This window comes from Pseudorca crassidens, chromosome 4, assembly GCF_039906515.1.
Source record: "Pseudorca crassidens isolate mPseCra1 chromosome 4, mPseCra1.hap1, whole genome shotgun sequence".
Lineage (NCBI taxonomy): Eukaryota > Metazoa > Chordata > Mammalia > Artiodactyla > Delphinidae > Pseudorca > Pseudorca crassidens.
In genome coordinates, this window is record NC_090299.1 from 123,453,557 (window position 1) to 123,470,789 (window position 17,233).

A 17,233-nucleotide genomic window follows, 5' to 3' on the forward strand; every position below is an offset into this window, starting at 1 on the left:
CTCCCCACAGATACATCAGAAATACATCTACATGTGGAACGACTCCTACAGAACACCTACTGAACGCTGGAAGAACACCTCAGACTTCCCAAAAGGCAAGAAACTCCCCACGTACCTGGGTAGGGCAAAAGAAAAACGAATAAACAGAAACAAAAGGATAGGGACGGGACCTGCACCAGTGGGAGGGAGCTGTGGAGGAGGAAAGGTTTCCACACACTAGGAGCCCCTTCGCGGGCGGAGACTGCGGGTGGCGGAGGGGGGAAGCTTCGGAGCCGCGGAGGAGAGCACAGCAACAGGGGTGCGGAGGGCAAAGCGGAGAGATTCCCGCATTGAGGATCGGTGCCGACCGGCACTCACCAGCCCGAGAGGCTTGTCTGTTCACCTGCCGGGGAGGGGCGGGGCTGGGAGCTGAGGCTCAGGCTTCAGGGAGAGGTCGGAGTGCAGGGAGAGGACTGGGGTTGGCGGTGTGAACACAGCCTGAAGGGGGTTAGTGCACCACAGCTAGCTATGAGGGAGTACGGGGAAAAGTCTGGATCTGCCAAAGAGGCAAGAGACTTGTTCTTCCCTCTTTGTTTCCTGGTGTGTGAGGAGAGGGGATTCAGAGAACAGTCTAAAGGAGCTCCAGAGACGGGCGTGAGTCGCGGCTATCAGCGCGGACCCCAGAGACGGGCATGAGACGCTAAGGCTGCTGCTGCCACCACCAAGAAGCCTGTGTGCGAGCACAGGTCACTCTCCACACCTCCCCTCCCTGGAGCCTGTGCAGCCCGCCACTGCCAGGGTCCCGTGATCCAGGGACAACTTCCCCGGGAGAACACACGGCGCGCCTCAGGCTGGTGCAGCGTCATGTTGGCCTCGGCCGCTGCAGGCTCGCCCCACATCCATACCCCCTCACTCGCCCCAGCCTGAGTGAGCCAGAGACCCCGAATCAGCTGCTCCTTTAACCCCATCCTGTCTGAGCGAAGAACAGACGGCCTCATGCGACCTACACACAGGGGCGGGGCCAAGCCAAAGCTGAACCCCAGGAGCTGTGCAAACAAAGAAGAGAAAGGGAAATCTCTCCCAGCAGCCTCAGAAGTAGCAGATTAAATCTCCACAATCACCTTGATGTACCCTGCATCTGTGGAATACCTGAATAGACAACGAATCCTCCCAAAACTGAGGCAGTTGACTTCAGGAGCAACTGTAGACTTGGGGTTTGCTGTATGTGACTGACTGGTTTCTGGGTTTATGTTTATCTTAGTTTAGTATTTAGAGTTTATTATCATTGGTAGATTTGTTTATTGATTTGGTTGCTCTCTTCTTTTTTTTTAATATATAGATATATATTTTTTAACTTTTTCTCTTTTTGTGAGTGTGTATATGTATGCTTCTTTGTGTGATTTTGTCTGTATAGATTTGCTTTTACCATTTGTCCTAGGGTTCTGTCTGTCCATTTATTTATTTTTTAGTATAGTTTTTAGTGCTTGTTATCATTGGTGGTGGATTTTTTTTTTTTTTTTTTTTTGGTCTGGTTGCTCTCTTCTTTTTCTTTCTTTTTTAAAAATTACTTTAATTTTTTTTATTTTTAATAATTAAAAAATTAATAAGTTTATTTCTTTTTATTTTATTTTTTTCTTTCTTTTTTTCTCCCTTTTCTTCTGAGCCGTGTGGCTGACAGGGTTTTGGTGCTCCGGCCGGGTGTCAGGCCTGTGCCTCTGAGGTGGGAGAGCTGAGTACTGGACGTTGGTCCACAAGAGACCTCCCAGCTCCATGTAATATCAAATGGCAAAAGCTCTCTCAGAGATCTCCATCTCAACGTTAAGACCCAGCTCCACTCAACAACCAGGAAGCTAGAGTGCTGGACATCCTATGCCAAACAACTAGTGAGACAGGAACAAAACCATACCTATTATCAGAGAGGCTGCCGAAAAACATAATAAGTTCACAGACACCCCAAAACACACCACCAGACGCGGTCCTCCCCACCAGAAAGACAAGATCCAGCCTCATCCACCAGAACACAGGCACCAGTCCCCTCCACCAGGAAGCCTGTACAACCCACTGAACCAACCTTAACCACTGGGGACAGACACCAAAAACAATGGGAACCTGCAGGCTGTGAAAAGGAGACCCCAAACACAGTAAGTTAAGCAAAATGAGAAGACAGAGAAACACACAGCAGATGAAGGAGCAAGGTAAAACCCACCAGACCCAAAAATGAAGAGGAAATAGGCAGTGTACCTGAAAAAGGATTCAGAGTAATGATAGTAAAGATGATACAAAATCTTGGAAATAGAATGGAGATTATACAAGAAACATTTAACAAGGACCTAGTAGAACTAAAGAGTAAACAAGCAATCATGAACAGCACAAAAAATGAAATTTAAAATTCTCTAGAAGGAATCAATAGCAGAATAACTGAGGCAGAAGAACGGATAAGTGACCTGGAAGATAAAATAGTGGAAATAAATACCACAGAGCAGAATAAAGAAAAAAGAATGAAAAGAATTGAGGACAGTCTTAGAGACCTCTGGGACAACATTAAATGCCCCAACATTCGAATTATAGGGGTGCCAGAAGAAGAAGAGAAAAAGAAAGGGACTCAGAAAATATTTGAAGAGACTATAGTTGAAAACTTTCCTAATATGGGGAAAGAAGTAATCAAGTCCAGGAAGCACAGAGAGTCCCATACAGGATAAATCCAAGGAGAAACACACCAAGACACATACTAATCAAACTATCAAAACTTAAATACAAAGAAAACATATTAAAAACAGCAAGGGAAAAACAACAAATAACATACAAGGGAATCTCCATAAGATTAATAACTGATCTTTCAGCAGAAACGGTGAAAGCCAGAAGGGAGTGGCAGGACATATTTAAAGTGATAAAAGGGAAAAACCTACAACCAAGATTACTCTACACAGCAAGGATCTCATTCAGATCTGACAGAGAAATTAACAGCTTTACAGGCAAGCAAAAGCTAAGAGAATTCAGCACCACAAGCCAGCTTTATAACAAATGCTAAAGGAACTTCTCTAGGCAGGAAACAGAAGAGAAGGAAAAGACCTGCAATAACAAACCCAAAACAGTTAAGGAAATGGTAATAGGAACATACATATTGATAACTACCTTAAACGTAGATGGATTAAATGCTCCAGCCAAAAGATATAGACTGGCTGAATGGATACAAAAACAAGACCTATATAGATGCTGTCTACAAGAGACCCACTTCAGACCTAGGGACACATACAGACTGAATGTGAGGAGATGGAAAAAGATATTCTGTGCAAATGGAAATCAAAAGAAAGCTGGAGTAGCAGTTCTCATATCAGACAAAATAGACTTTAAAATAAAGACTATTAAAAGAGACAAAGAAGGACACTACATAATGATCAAGGGATCAATCCAAGAAGAAGATATAACAATTGTAAATATTTATGCACCCAACGTAGGAGCACCTCAATACCTATGGCAAATGCTAACAGCCATGAAAGGGGAAATCGACAGTAACACAATCATAGTAGGGGAGTTTAACACCCCACTTTCACCAATGGACAGATCATCCAAAATGAAAATAAATAAGGAAACACAAGCTTTAAATGATACATGAAACAAGATGGACTTAATTGATATTTATAGGACATTCCATCCAAAAACAACAGAATACACTTTCTTCCCAAGTGCTCATGGAACATTCTCCAGGATAGATTATCTCTTGGATCATAAATCAAGCCTTGGTAAATTTAAGAATATTGAAATCGTATCAAGTATCATTTCCAACCACAATGCTATGAGACTAGATATCAGTTACAGGAAAAAGTCTGTAAAAAATACAAACACGAGGAGGCTAAACAATACACTACTTAATAACCAAGAGATCACTGAAGAAATCAAAGAGGAAATCAAAAAAATACCTAGAAACAAATGACAATGAAAACACGACGACCCCAAACCTATGGGATACAGGAAAAGCAGTTCTAAGAGGGAAGTTTATAGCAACACAATCCTACCTCAAGAAACAAGAAACATCTCAAATAAACAACCTAACCTTACACCTAAAGCAATTAGAGAAAGAACAACAACAAAAAAAAAAAGTTAGCAGAAGGAAAGAAATCAGAAAGATCAGATCAGAAATAAATGAAACAGAAATGAAGGAAACGATAGCAAAGATCACTAAAACTAAAAGCTGGTTATTTGAGAAGATAAACAAAGTTGATAAACCATTAGCCAGACTCATCAAGAAAAAAAGGGAGAAGACTCAGATCAATAGAATTAGAATGGAAAAAGGAGAAGTAACAACTGACACTGCAGAAATACAAAGGATCATGAGAGATTACTACAAGCAACTCTATGCCAATAAAATGGACAACCTGGAAGAAATGGACAAATTCTTAGAAAAGTACAATCTTCAGAGACTGAACCAGGAAGAAATAGAAAATATGAACAGACCAATCACAAGTACTGAAATTGAGACTGTGATTAAAAATCTTCCAACAAACAAAAGCACAGGACGAGATGGCTTCACAGGAGAATTTGATCAAACATTTAGAGAAGCTAACACCTATCCTTCTCAAACTCTTCCAAAATAAATCAGAGGAAGGAACACTCCCAATTTCATTCTATGAGGCCACCATCACTCGGATACCAAAACCAGACAAAGATGTCACAAAGAAAGAAAACTACAGGCCAATATCACTGATGAACATTGATGCAAAAATCCTCAACAAAATACTAGCAAACAAAATCCAAAAGCACATTTAAAGGGTCATATACCATGATCAAGTGGGGTTTATCCCAGGAATGCAAGGATTCTTTAATATATGCAAATCAATCAATGTGATAAACTATATTAACAGATTGAAGGAGAAAAACCATATGACCATCTCCATAGATGCAGGAAAAGCTTTTGACAAAATTCAATACCCACTTATGTTAAAAAACCCTCCAGAAAGTAGGCATAGAGGGAACTTTCCTCAACATAATAAAGGCCATATACGACAAACCCACGGCCAACATCATTCTCAATGGTGAAAAACTGAAAACATTTCCACTAAGATCAGGAACAAGACCAGGTTTTCCACTCTCACCACTATTATTCAACACAGTTTTGGAAGTTTTACACACAGCAATCAGAGAAGTAAAAGGAATCCAAATCAGAAAAGAAGAAATAAAGCTGTCACAGTTTGCAGATGACATGATACTATACATAGAGAATCCTAAAGATGTAACCAGAAAACTACTAGAGCTAATCAATGAATTTGGTAAAGTAGCAGGGTACAAAATTAATGCACAGAAATCTCTTGCATTCTTATACACTAATGATGAAAAATCTGAAAGAGAATTTAAGGAAACACCCCCATTTACCATTGCAACAAAAAGAATAAAATACCTAGGAATAAACCTACCTAAGGAGACAAAAGACCGGTATGCAGAAAACTATAAGACACTGATGAAAGGAATTAAAGATGATACAAACAGATGGAGATATATACCATGATCTTGGATTGGAAGAATCAACATTATGAAAATGACTTTACTACCCAAAGTAATCTACAGATTTAATGCAATCCTTATTAAACTACCAATGGCATTTTTCACAGAAGTAGACCAAAAATTTTCACAATTTGTGTGGAAACACAGAAGACCCCAAAGAGCCAAAGCAATCTTGAGAAAGAAAAACAGAGCTGGAGGAATCAGGCTCCATGACTTTGGACTATACTACAAAACTACAGTAATCAAGACAGTATGGTACTGGCACAAAAACAGAAATATAGATCAATGGAACAGGATAGAAAGCCCAGAGATAAACCCACGCACATATGGTCACCTTATTTTTGATAAAGGAGGCAAGGATATACAGTGGAGAAAAGACAGCTTCTTCAATAAGTGGTGCTGGGAAAACTGGACAGCTACATGTAAAAGAATGAAATTAGAACACTCCCTAACACAATACACAAAAATAAACTCAAAATGGATTAAAGACCTAAATGTAAGGCCAGACACTATAACATCTTAGAGGAAAACATAGGCAGAACACTCTATGACATAAATCACAGCAAGGTCCCTTTTGACCCACCTCCTAGAGAAATGGAAATAAAAACAAAAATAAACAAATGGGACCTAATGAAACTTCAAAGCTTTTGCACAGCAAAGGAAACCATAAACAAGACCAAAAGACAACCCTCAGAATGGTAGAAAATATTTGCAAATGAAGCAACTGATAAAGGATTAATCTCCAAAACATACAAGCAACTTATGCAACTCAATATCAAAAAAACAAACAACCCAATCCAAAAATGGGCAGAAGACCCAAATAGACATTTCTCTAAAGAAGATATACAGATGGCCAACAAACACATGAAAGGATGCTCAACATCACTAATCATTAGAGAAATGCAAATCAAAACTACAATGAGGTAGCACCTCACACCAGTCAGAATGGCCATCCTCAAAAACTCTAAAAACAATAAATGCTGGAGAGGGTGTGGAGAAAAGGGAACCCTCTTGCACTGTTGGTGGGAATGTAAAAGCCACCAACCCTTACCAATGTAAAAGCCACTATGGAGAACAATATGGAGGTTCCTTAAAAAACTAAAAATAGAACTACCATACGACCCAGCAATCCCACTACTGGGTATATACCCTGAGAAAACCATAATTCAGAGTCATGTACCGCAATGTTCATTGCAGCTCTGTTTACAATAGCCAGGACATGGAAGCAACCTAAGTATCCATCGACAGATGAATGGATAAAGAAGATGTGGCACGTATATAAATGGAACATTGTATATATTATATATATATATATATACAATATTATATTACAGCCATAAAAAGAAACAAAATTGAGTTATTTGTAGTGAGGTGGATGGACCTAGAGGCTGTCATACAGAGTGAAGTAAGTCAGAAAGAGAAAAATAAATGCTGTATGCTAACACATATGGAACCAAAAAAAAAAAAAAATGGTTCTGAAGAACCTAGGGGCAGGACAGGAATAAAGACGCAGATGTGGAGAATGGGCTTGAGGACACGGGAAGGGGGAAGCGCAAGGTATGACGAAGTGAGAGAGTGGCGTGTACTTATATATACTACCAAATATAAAATAGATAGCTGGGGGAAGCAGCCGCATAGCACAGGGAGATCAGCTTGGTGCTTTGTGACCACCTAAAGGGGTGGGATAGGGAGTGTGGGATGGAGACGCAAGAGGGAGGAGATATGGGGATATATGTATACGTATAGCTGATTCACTTTTTTATACAGCAGAAACTAACACAACATTGTAAAGCAGTTATACTCCAACAAAGATGTTAAAAAAAGAAAAGAAGATCAGTTGAGAGTAATCACTGTATTAGTCTGACTTAGGTGAAACCCCTGAAATTATAAATAACATAAGGAACATGGGAAAACTGCATGTTTAATAAATGTCAGCTTTCAGAAAGAACAAGAATTGTAGTGATTCAACAAGTTAAAAAACAATCTGATAGATCAGCAATAATTTAGTATGTGTATATCTTGCTTTTAAAGTTAAAAGTGAGATTAATGTAAAAAAAATACTGTGTTAGATGGTCTCATTTTTCAAGCAATGTAAAGTATTTCCTCAGGAGGTCACTAAGATCATCAGATATCATATTTATCACTTGGCTTTTGTCCCACCAACGTATAAATTCTACCTTGTAAGCCTCATACAAGAAGTGGTCCCATTGCTGATGACTGCAACTGATTTGCAAAACTATCAAAGTTTTAAGAGTGATTGAAGGTTTCAGGTTTTTTCTCCTACCTTGCATGCTGAGAATGATATATATAATAATATTTTTTCTTTATGACTTATGGCTTCATAAATGTCAGGTATACATGTATATATATATATATATATATATATATATAATTCTATTCTCAGCTGCATGGTTTTTGGTATATGTTTATACGCCAAATTGCTCATTCAGCAGTGATAGACTGAAAAGCATTTCTAAATTTAATTGTAAAAGCTCTACAAGATAGGAGAAAAAAATACCTTCTACGTTAATATGCAGGTAATTAAGGTATACCAATATTTAGAATAAATGTTTATTTGAAAATATTTGTTTACTAAAATGTTGATGACTTAGTATAAAGAGGTGAATTATGCATCTTTCTAAAGGAAAATCCTTTTAACTTAACTTCCATGACTATTAAAAAGGATTGTTACCTTCATAGTCATACTCTTTTGATCCATATACACCTTTAAAATAAATGAAGCAATATCAATGCAAAAAATTCTCATCGAATTGAACCTGCTTTATGCAAAATGGTCGAGACGAAAAATTAATTGGATTATCTGCATATCAAAAAGGTATTATTACCCATTCTTGTCTTTTTCTTTCTTACAAAGTGTTTTTAAGTTGAGGAATAAAATTTTAATTGTCTATGGGAATGTAATTTTTTTAAATATTTTTAGTCAAAATGGAAAAATCTTAGAGATAAAACCTTCTCTTTTTCCTGATTACTCACTTTTCTTCATGCCTTTAATTCTAATCTCATTTTCCACACCTTGACATTGTAACAATTACAGCAAGGCCGACTGGTAGGTTCGTGCCGTAGAAAACACGAAGACTTCTTTGAATGGGGATGCATTCTTGCAGGTCACTAAAAGTAGTCAGTACATTGACAAATGATGAGCGGAAAGATTCCTCCTCATGGTCCCAATTAAAGTAAAACTAGTCAGGTACTTCTCTGGTGGTCCAGTTGCTAAGAGACAACACTCCCAATGCAGGGGGCCCGGGTTTGATCCCTGGTCAAGGAACTAGATCCCACATGCCGCAACTAAGAGTTCACATGCCGCAACTAAAGATCCCACATGTGGCAACAATGATCCTGCATGCTGCAACTAAGACCCGGTGCAGCCAAATTAAAAGAATATATATATTTTAAATAGTACCAACTGTTTAAATAAATAAAGTAAACCTGGTCAGTTATGGCATCGATAGGCCTCTAGAGTCTGCTGCAGTGTGGATTTCCTTCTTATTTTAACTGGAATGACCGAGCAACTGAAGTGATGGGACCGATCTGCCTGGAGATGACTTGGCCCCAAAGAGCACACAGTTTCCACAGTTTCACAGAGTTAGGGAAATGATGCTTAGAGAGAACAATAATTTCGACTAGCATTTATTATGTGTATCAGATATGGATTAAGTTCAGCCTCTAATAAAATTGTTTTTGAAAAGATGGTTTTTCTCTCACACATGAAGGAGTAGAGAGGTAAGTTGGTATCGTAACTCCATGGTCATCTGGGACCCGGGCTTCTGCTGACTCTCCCCCATGTCCATCAGTGCTGAGCTTCCAGCCACGGGGTCAGCATGTGATCGAAGATTGTTGCCCCAGCTCCAGCATGATATTCACAAGAAGGGGAGTGAGGGAACCAGGGCGAGGGTGAGGCTCCAAACTAGGTCAGCCACTTTTCCCCACCAGCCCAATGAAACACCTCGGCCTGCATCTCGTTGGCCAGCCCATCTGGAAGGCAGCAGGGAAGTGTAGTCTCTATGGTTGGAACCTATCACACCCAACAGTGAGAGTTCTGTTTCACAAAGCAGTGAAAGAATATTGGGCATTTGATGGAGTAGCAATCCTGGCCATAGGTGATAAACAATATGTCATCTCATTTTAATGCTCACAGTATACTTTTCAGGTCTCCCTAACTGCAAAGCACATTCTTTAGACCGCTGTTTGACACTGCCTCCCCCCACTATAAGCAATAGGAAAATGTTTCAGAAGGTGTTAATCATTGTCAAGGAGGCCTGAAGATGGGCACTGCCTGAGATAAATAACAGAAGCTGCAGCATGGCAGTAAAGGCAAGACCCCAGAGCCAGTGGAAATGGTGTATCATGCTGAGAAAAAAGGCCAGGTCTTAGAATAGGGGTGAAAAGGAAAAAGCCTAGTTTCTGGACCCGGGTACTGGTAAGGGTTTGGTCATCTGGGAAAAAAAATGAAGTTCCCACTTGCTGAACCTGAGGTCAGCAGGATAGCAGGTATGCTTTTGAAGGTTGCAATGGAGAGACGTGCCCAGATACTCTCAAGAACGGGTGTTGGGGGCTTCCCTGGTGGCGGAGTGGTTAAGAATCTGCCTGCCAATGCCCGGGACATGGGTTCAAGCCCTGGTCTGGGAAGATTCCACATTTCGCAGAGCAACTAAGCCTGTGAGCCACAACTTCTGAGCCCACGTGCCACAACTACTGAAGCCCGCGCACCTACAGTCCGTGCTCCACAACAAGAGAAGCCACCACAATGAGAAGCCTGCGCACTGCAACAAAGAGTAGCCCCTGCTCGCCTCAACTAGAGAATGCCTGCGCGCAGCAAAGCAGACCCAATGCAGCCAAAAATAAACAAATAAAATCAATTTAAGAATGGGTGTTGATGTTAGAATTTCAAAGAATTTAAAATAGCATGAAATATCACCTCTTTCACAATCACAGTCATCCTGGCTTTCAGAATAGCCAAGCATCGGGACTTCCCTGGTGGTGCAGTGGTTAAGACTCCACACTCCCAATGCAGGGGGCCCGCGTTCGATCCCTGTTCAGGGAACTAGATCCCACATGCATGCCGCAACTAAGCTGGACTCAGAAGTCACATTCCATCACTTCTGTCATACTCTGAGACAGTAAAGAGTTCAAGGCGGAGAGGACATACACTCTACCCCTCAGTGGGAGGGTTGCCAAGGTCACATTGTGAGAAGACAAGTGAGATAAGAGATATGCTGTAGGCATCTTTGGAAAATACGATCTGCTCAAATTGGTGTAGCCCTAAGCATTACAGAGGAAATATGTTAGGTGGTCCCACATCAAGTGTCCTCAGGAATATATGACATCTCTTGAAGCCAGTGCCCCTATGGCTGTCTTTGGCTTAGATATACATCCCTGGTCCAATAATTTTTGGTAGGTGGTAGAACTGGTTTCACCCACTTCATGAGGCATGAGCCGTGGCACAGAACAGATTGTGGGTGGGTCAGACACATAGAAATGTATGACTATTGTCAGTACATAAGGTTATGACGGGACCGGATTGGCTGTGAGCACCTTGAGGATAGGAGTGGAAAAGTCTCAGGCAAGTGTATCCCAAACGGTGTTTTGCACTAGTAGATGCTCAATAATCATGGAAAAACCAATTGCCTACTGAGCTAAGAGTCACGGTACTACCCTTACTCTGGTACCTAGTCAGTCTTTATCAGCAGAGAGAGCAGAACCCAAAGAATTACTCAATTTCCATCACCATTTTCTCTCCAAGTTTCCCAGTTTGTGTTTTTTCTCACTTTCCATCTAGCGGATTCTGATATCACTTTTTATCTTTATTTGAAATTGTCCTATTGTATGTGTGTTTTATTTTTAGCTACCTTAAATCTATTCTGGAAGGAGGCAGAGAACAATCATAACTGAACTAACAAGCAAGTGGAGCTGGAGGAGATAAAGTGGCCCCAATTTGGAGGGTGAAGGAATCCTGGGGAAGGAGCCCAGCAGATCATTAAGATCCTCTCCACAGTTCTTTCTGCCTCAGCTCTGGGCGTCTCTTCTTTGCCCTCTGGAGGGTCCATGGAGAAAAGAAATACAGGTTTTATTAATCAAAGAGTAAATAATCTATTTAAGGTGATGATACAAGCACAAGATATGGGTTGTTTCTTCTCTGGGCAGGAAGACAGATTAACTAGATAAGAGGTGCTATACGTTCTTGCCGAGATGTTCTCCAGCCAGCGCCGGATGTCGGTGAAGGCAGCCAAGCCAGTTGACGGGGCGAGATAGTAAAGTAGGAGACCCATTTATTTCACACGTCCATGAATCTGGACAGAAATGTCTCCATCTTGTTCCAAGTGGTGACTGATGACTTTTTACCTGGTGTGAATGTATCCCCGCCCCTGTTCATTCCAGAGGGACCTCCATTCTTCCTCTGTGCTTATGCCACCCAACTTCCACCTTCAGGGAGTTGGGATAGATATACCTGAGGAAGCAGCCACAGGGATTAATGTCAGGATTTGTGTTCTCAGTGGGGCTGGGAAGTGAGCAAGGAGAACTTAGTGGGCTGGGGGTTGGGGGAGAATGTGAGAAAAAATTCTTAGGGAGTTCTCTGGTTAAACAGGAGAAACCAGGATTCGTTGTGAAGATCAAAAAAGGGCAGGAGAGGGCTGCCCTGGTGGCACAGTGGTTGAGAGGACACCTGCCGATGCAGGCGACGCGGGTTCGTGCCCTGGTCCGGGAAGATCCCACGTGCCGCAGAGCAGCTGGGCCCGTGAGCCATGGCCGCTGGGCCTGTGCGTCCGGAGCCTGTGCTCCGCAACTGGAGAGGCCACAACAGTGAGAGGCCCACGTACCGCAAGAAAAAAAAAAAAAAAAAAGGCAGGAGAGGAGTCAAAGCCTGGGACACAGATTAGAGGCAGGAGTTAGAAGTGGGCTAGAAAGGGATGGGAGTGGGATGAGGGGCTCTGGGTGATTCCACAGTGGAGCCGAGATGTCCACAGCCTGCCTCTATTGGCCCCTGGATGCACAGGGAGTGGTGGTCAGCCTGGCCTAACGGTGGGAGGGCGGGAAAGACACCGAAGAGCTAATGCTTTCTCTTCGCCAGAGTTGCACACCCTCCCTGTCAGGTGAGGGACCCCAGCTCCAGGGAGACAGCATGAACAGCAGACCCTGGGCTAGGACTAGTGTCCCCACAGCACAGGGCACATACCCGACTCCTGTCAGAGCTGACAGGGCCACCTGAGGGAGGGGGCAGGCCACCTATGTCTCTGGCCAGATCCAGAGTGGTGACATGAGGTGTGGACAGGGCAAGGCCCAATGCTTTCCTTTGAATAAACAAAAAAATTACCCTTAATAAACATACTTCTCCTAATTTATTTTTTTTCTTAAATGTTGGTGTGTTTGTTTAAACAAGACTGTTGTTTCCAGTAAGAAAATGTCCCACTCAAACTGGCCCAGACCAAGAAACTTAGGGACTCCTGGACCCAAACTGGGGAAAGGCAGGAAGACAGCCAGTGCCAGGGGTGTCTGGAAAGAGGGACGCCAGCCCGGGGACTGCAACACAACCAGGCTTCCAGTTTTCTCTCTAGCCTTCATTCTGAGACCAACTTTCTCCACAGGGCTATAACGATTGCAGCTAGTAGCTCCAGGGAGCTCATCTTTCCATCTTGTCCATCAGAGTAGAAGGGAATCTCTTTCCTTGCATCAAATTAAGAAAAGTCCCCCAGAAGGAAGTATTTTAGACCATCTGGGTTTTATGTCTAACCCCGTGAAAATGGGGATTGGGACTGACTGCAATGGACATTTCTTTCTCTGGCCACAAGCTGAAGTCTGCGCATGTGTGTGCATGCACTGGTTGCTTGGGTGGATGGGTGGATGGGTAGGTGAGTGGTTGACTAGTTGGTTGGTTGGTTAGTTGGTTGGTGGAGGAGAAGAGGATGCAGGGGAAGCAGTTTCCAAGGGGAATCAGAGCGTGGCAACCAGATGAAGGGCATTCGGGCCCAGCCAAGTACACAGTTATTTACTACTAGGTCTGCTTTTCTTTTCCATTCCACTCATTTACCCATGCAGAGAGTCAGAGCTCCAGAACCATCCAGGTTCTCAGGATGGTGGATTTACCGATGCTTTTCACATCCTTCTTTGTGCATTGAAAGTCTTTCCTAAATGTTCTGCAGTAAATATCTATTACCTTTGTAGTACAAGTTTTCAAAAAAAGAACAGAGTGGGTAAGTTTTCATTAACCAAGGCAGAACTATTAGGAACCAAAACATAGAAAAATCCTAATTTTATGTCTGATATTCTTGCAGCATAAATGTCTTTTGAAACTTAGTTGCGAAGCTGACTGACTATATTTAGGTGTACATGACCAGGACCATTTTTTTGTAGGTAGGAAAAAGGATACTGAAAAAAAGAAAAAGGTAAGAGACCTTCAAAAACTTGCTCCATAAGGCAGAATATATAGATTTTTCTACATGCTCTCCTGTAAGCCAGGCAGTTCGCCTCTCTCTCCTTGGAGACTATGGGAGAAGCAGGGCATTTTCTGGAACTCTGTAGAGACCCTGTGGATGAAGTTACTGTTCAGGACAGAAGCAGGGGAGGCTAAGGCGATCGTCAGGACCCTGAGAAGCTAAACAAGACTGAGGCAGACCGGGAAAGATGTTCTCTCCCCATAATGCATAATATCTAATCACTAGGGTTCTTTTCATTTTCTTGCCCTAAGGATCATTTAACATTGAAGAAGATTTTGAATAAAGAGCAAAAATATTCTCCATTTAAAATTCTCTTTCTCGGGCTTCCCTGGTGGCACAGTGGTTGAGAGTCCGCCTGCCGATGCAGGAGACGCGGGTTCGTGCCCCGGTCCGGGAAGATCCCACATGCCGCGGAGCGGCTGGGCCCGTGAGCCATGGCCGCTGAGCCTGCGCGTCCGGAGCCTGTGCTCCGCAACGAGAGAGGCCACGACAGTGAGAGGCCCGCGTACTGCAAAAAAAAAAAAAAAAAAAAATTCTCTTTCTCATGCACTTTTGCAGCAGCCAAAGTTTCCACAATGAATACACACAACTTTGATAGAGTAAAAAGTTATTGAAAATAAACTCCAGTTAAAATCCTCTTTCTAAGAAAGAGGAAGTGAGAAGAGGGCTGGGGGTGGACCTTGGTGGGGCGATCGCGGGTGACTCCCTCGAGCAGCCAGCCGAGCAGGGTTTCCTGAAAAGGGCAGGCTCACTCTCCAGCTGCTATTGGAGAGTTTGAGAAAAGGGTCAGTGAGAGAGGAAGCCAGTCAAAAATCCTGTATAGAGAAAATACTGGAAGGTTTCCCTTCCACTGGGATTCCTTCATTCAGCAAACATGTACTGAGTGCCTATTATGCTCCAGGTGTTAGAGACGCAGAGGGGAGGTGCAGGGGCCTGGTAAAGCCCAGAGCCCCTGGAGCCAGATGACCTGGGTTGACATGCTGGCTGTGTGCCCCTGGACAGGTCACCTGACCTCTCTGTGTCCTAGTTGCCTCATGAGATTTTTTTGGTGAATGCTCTGAACAGTGAGTGCCTGGTGTGTGTTAACGATTGTGTAGTACTGGCTGGTGCTCTTATGGTCTCTGCCCTTCAGGAGTTCAGTCCACAGGCCGAAACAGCACAAACTGGAAGTCTATGAAACAAGATGAAAGACCTGCCAGGTTTATTTCGTCAAGTTACAGAGTTGCTGGGAGGCGCCCCCGATGAACAGCTTGTGGGGAGTCGTGCTGCCCAGGGCTCTGGCCCCAGGTGCCATTTCGTAGGTCACTGGGTCACAGAAGGCATTTCTCACAAAGGGAGAGTCCTTCTAAGTCATCGTGACAGGGCGATGATGAAGATTTTATTGAGTAATTCCTCTGTAATAGGCACTTTCCTAAGTGTCCATGTGAGTTAACTCACTTACCTCACCAGATAGGTATATTATTGTCCCCATTTTACAGATGAGGCAACTGAGGCACAGAGAGGTGAGGTAAAATGCTCATGGTCATACAGGTAGTATGTGGTAGAGCTGGGATTTGAACCCAGATCATCTATTTCCGAAATCAGCCTGCATCTCACCAGGGTCGCCGTGCAGATGTGCCATTTTTCTTGACTTCAGAGAAAGTTTGCAAAGTGTGACCCTGGATGCTGTTTGCAAGCTTATTTGAGTTTCATTCATCTGTTCCTTCAGTTGCCATTTGCTGAGCCCCTTGCTCTCAATGGGGCACAGTGAGACCTGTTGGGTGCAGAAGAGAAGCTAGGATCCTCCCATCAAGGTGTTTTGGGTGATAAGGCTTGTGCCCAAATGCAGAGAGTGACAAGTTCCTGGTAAGGAGCAGGTACAGAGCTCAGAGACACAGGAGCAAAGATGGCTTTGGGATGGGAAAGCCGGCAACACCTCAGGGAAAGAGTTGACTTGGAGCAGAATCTTGAAGGACAGGAGGTTTTTACAGATGGTCATTCAAGAAAATGACATTGCAGTCAATGATAATTTCTTGGTTTGACAAATATATCATGATTATGGTAATATCACTAGATGAAGTACATATGGAAACTCTTTGTACTATCTTTGCAACTTTTCTGGAAATTGAAGTTTATTCCAAACTAAAAAAAAAAAAGTTTATTAAAATGTAATAGCAGTGAATATGAAAATCTATAATAAGTTTTGATACATTAAATATAGATCTAATAATATTTACACATGAGATATTGAATCTCCACAGGATACATTTGTTTACTGCCGGGCAGTGCCAAGATTATGTCTGTACTATAACATTTTAATCAATACATAGAAAACTATGACTTTGAATTTATGACTACTAACTTGCTAAATTAACATCACACAATTTTACCTATCAGGCAGTAATATCTATACTAATTCCATAATTTTTAAAATGTCCTAGTAAAGTCCTCTTTTCTATTTATCAAATTATTTTTCATTTTCGTTTAAAAGTACTTTTTGCATCTTCAGTGTATTATTATACATCTCATACATTATCATACAGGTAGCCTTTGGAATATGTAATAACTTAGACACAATGGGTGTTTAATAAATGCTGGCAGGGCTTCCCTGGTGGCGCAGTGGTTGAGAGTCTGCCTGCCGATGCAGAGGACGCGGGTTCATTCCCCGGTCCGGGAAGATCCCACATGCCGCGGAGCAGCTGAGCCCGTGAGCCATGGCCGCTGAGCCTGCGTGTCCGGAGCCTGTGCTCCGCAACGGGAGAGGCCACGACAGTGAGAGGCCCGCGTACCGAAAAAAAAAAAAAAAAAAAAAAGTCATTGATATGCCTGCACCCTGCCTTTGCCTCTTGGATCCCTCAAGGCTCCTGGTGCTTCAGCCAACAGCCTTCTTTCAGCTCATGGACTATCCTCTGCCCTTCCTTCCTTGGGCCCCCATACCCAAGGTCCCACTCATCCTTTGAGTTTCAGCTCAGTCGAAGCCTTCCCTGGCCCTCACTGTGTGTCCTCAGCACCTTTTTCTGTGTGTGTAACACTTGCTTGTTTGTGTTTTATTTTTCCAACTGATGCCTGCCTTGATTATAAGCGTCATGAGAACAGATAAATGTTTGCCCTTGATTGTAAGCATCACGAGAATAGATTAATATCTGTTTGGTTTACCATCGTACCCCAGTGCCAAGCATCTCTTGAGATAATATGCCCTCAAAACATTAGATCAATGAGTGGAGAAACTATAGGATTTGATAACTGATTAAGAGGAATGGAGGTTTTTGAACACTAGTGACAGAAAAAGTGGCCCTGCCACTTACCGCAAAAGGGAACAGGAGAAAAAG

General features: G+C 42.6%; 1 protein-coding gene across 2 annotated transcripts in view; it reads left to right on the plus strand.

Annotated features, from left to right (window-relative positions):
• The window catches only part of TMEM154 (transmembrane protein 154), a 49,081-nt gene extending 47,593 nt beyond the window's left edge, over positions 1–1,488 (plus strand). For both annotated transcript variants that reach the window (XM_067736653.1, XM_067736654.1), the window contains one exon: positions 11–1,488. In XM_067736653.1, the coding sequence (XP_067592754.1) occupies positions 11–143 (133 nt within the window). In that variant the 3' untranslated portion in view covers positions 144–1,488. The remainder of the gene's footprint in view (positions 1–10) is intronic.
• The last annotated feature ends 15,745 nt before the right edge of the window (positions 1,489–17,233 follow it).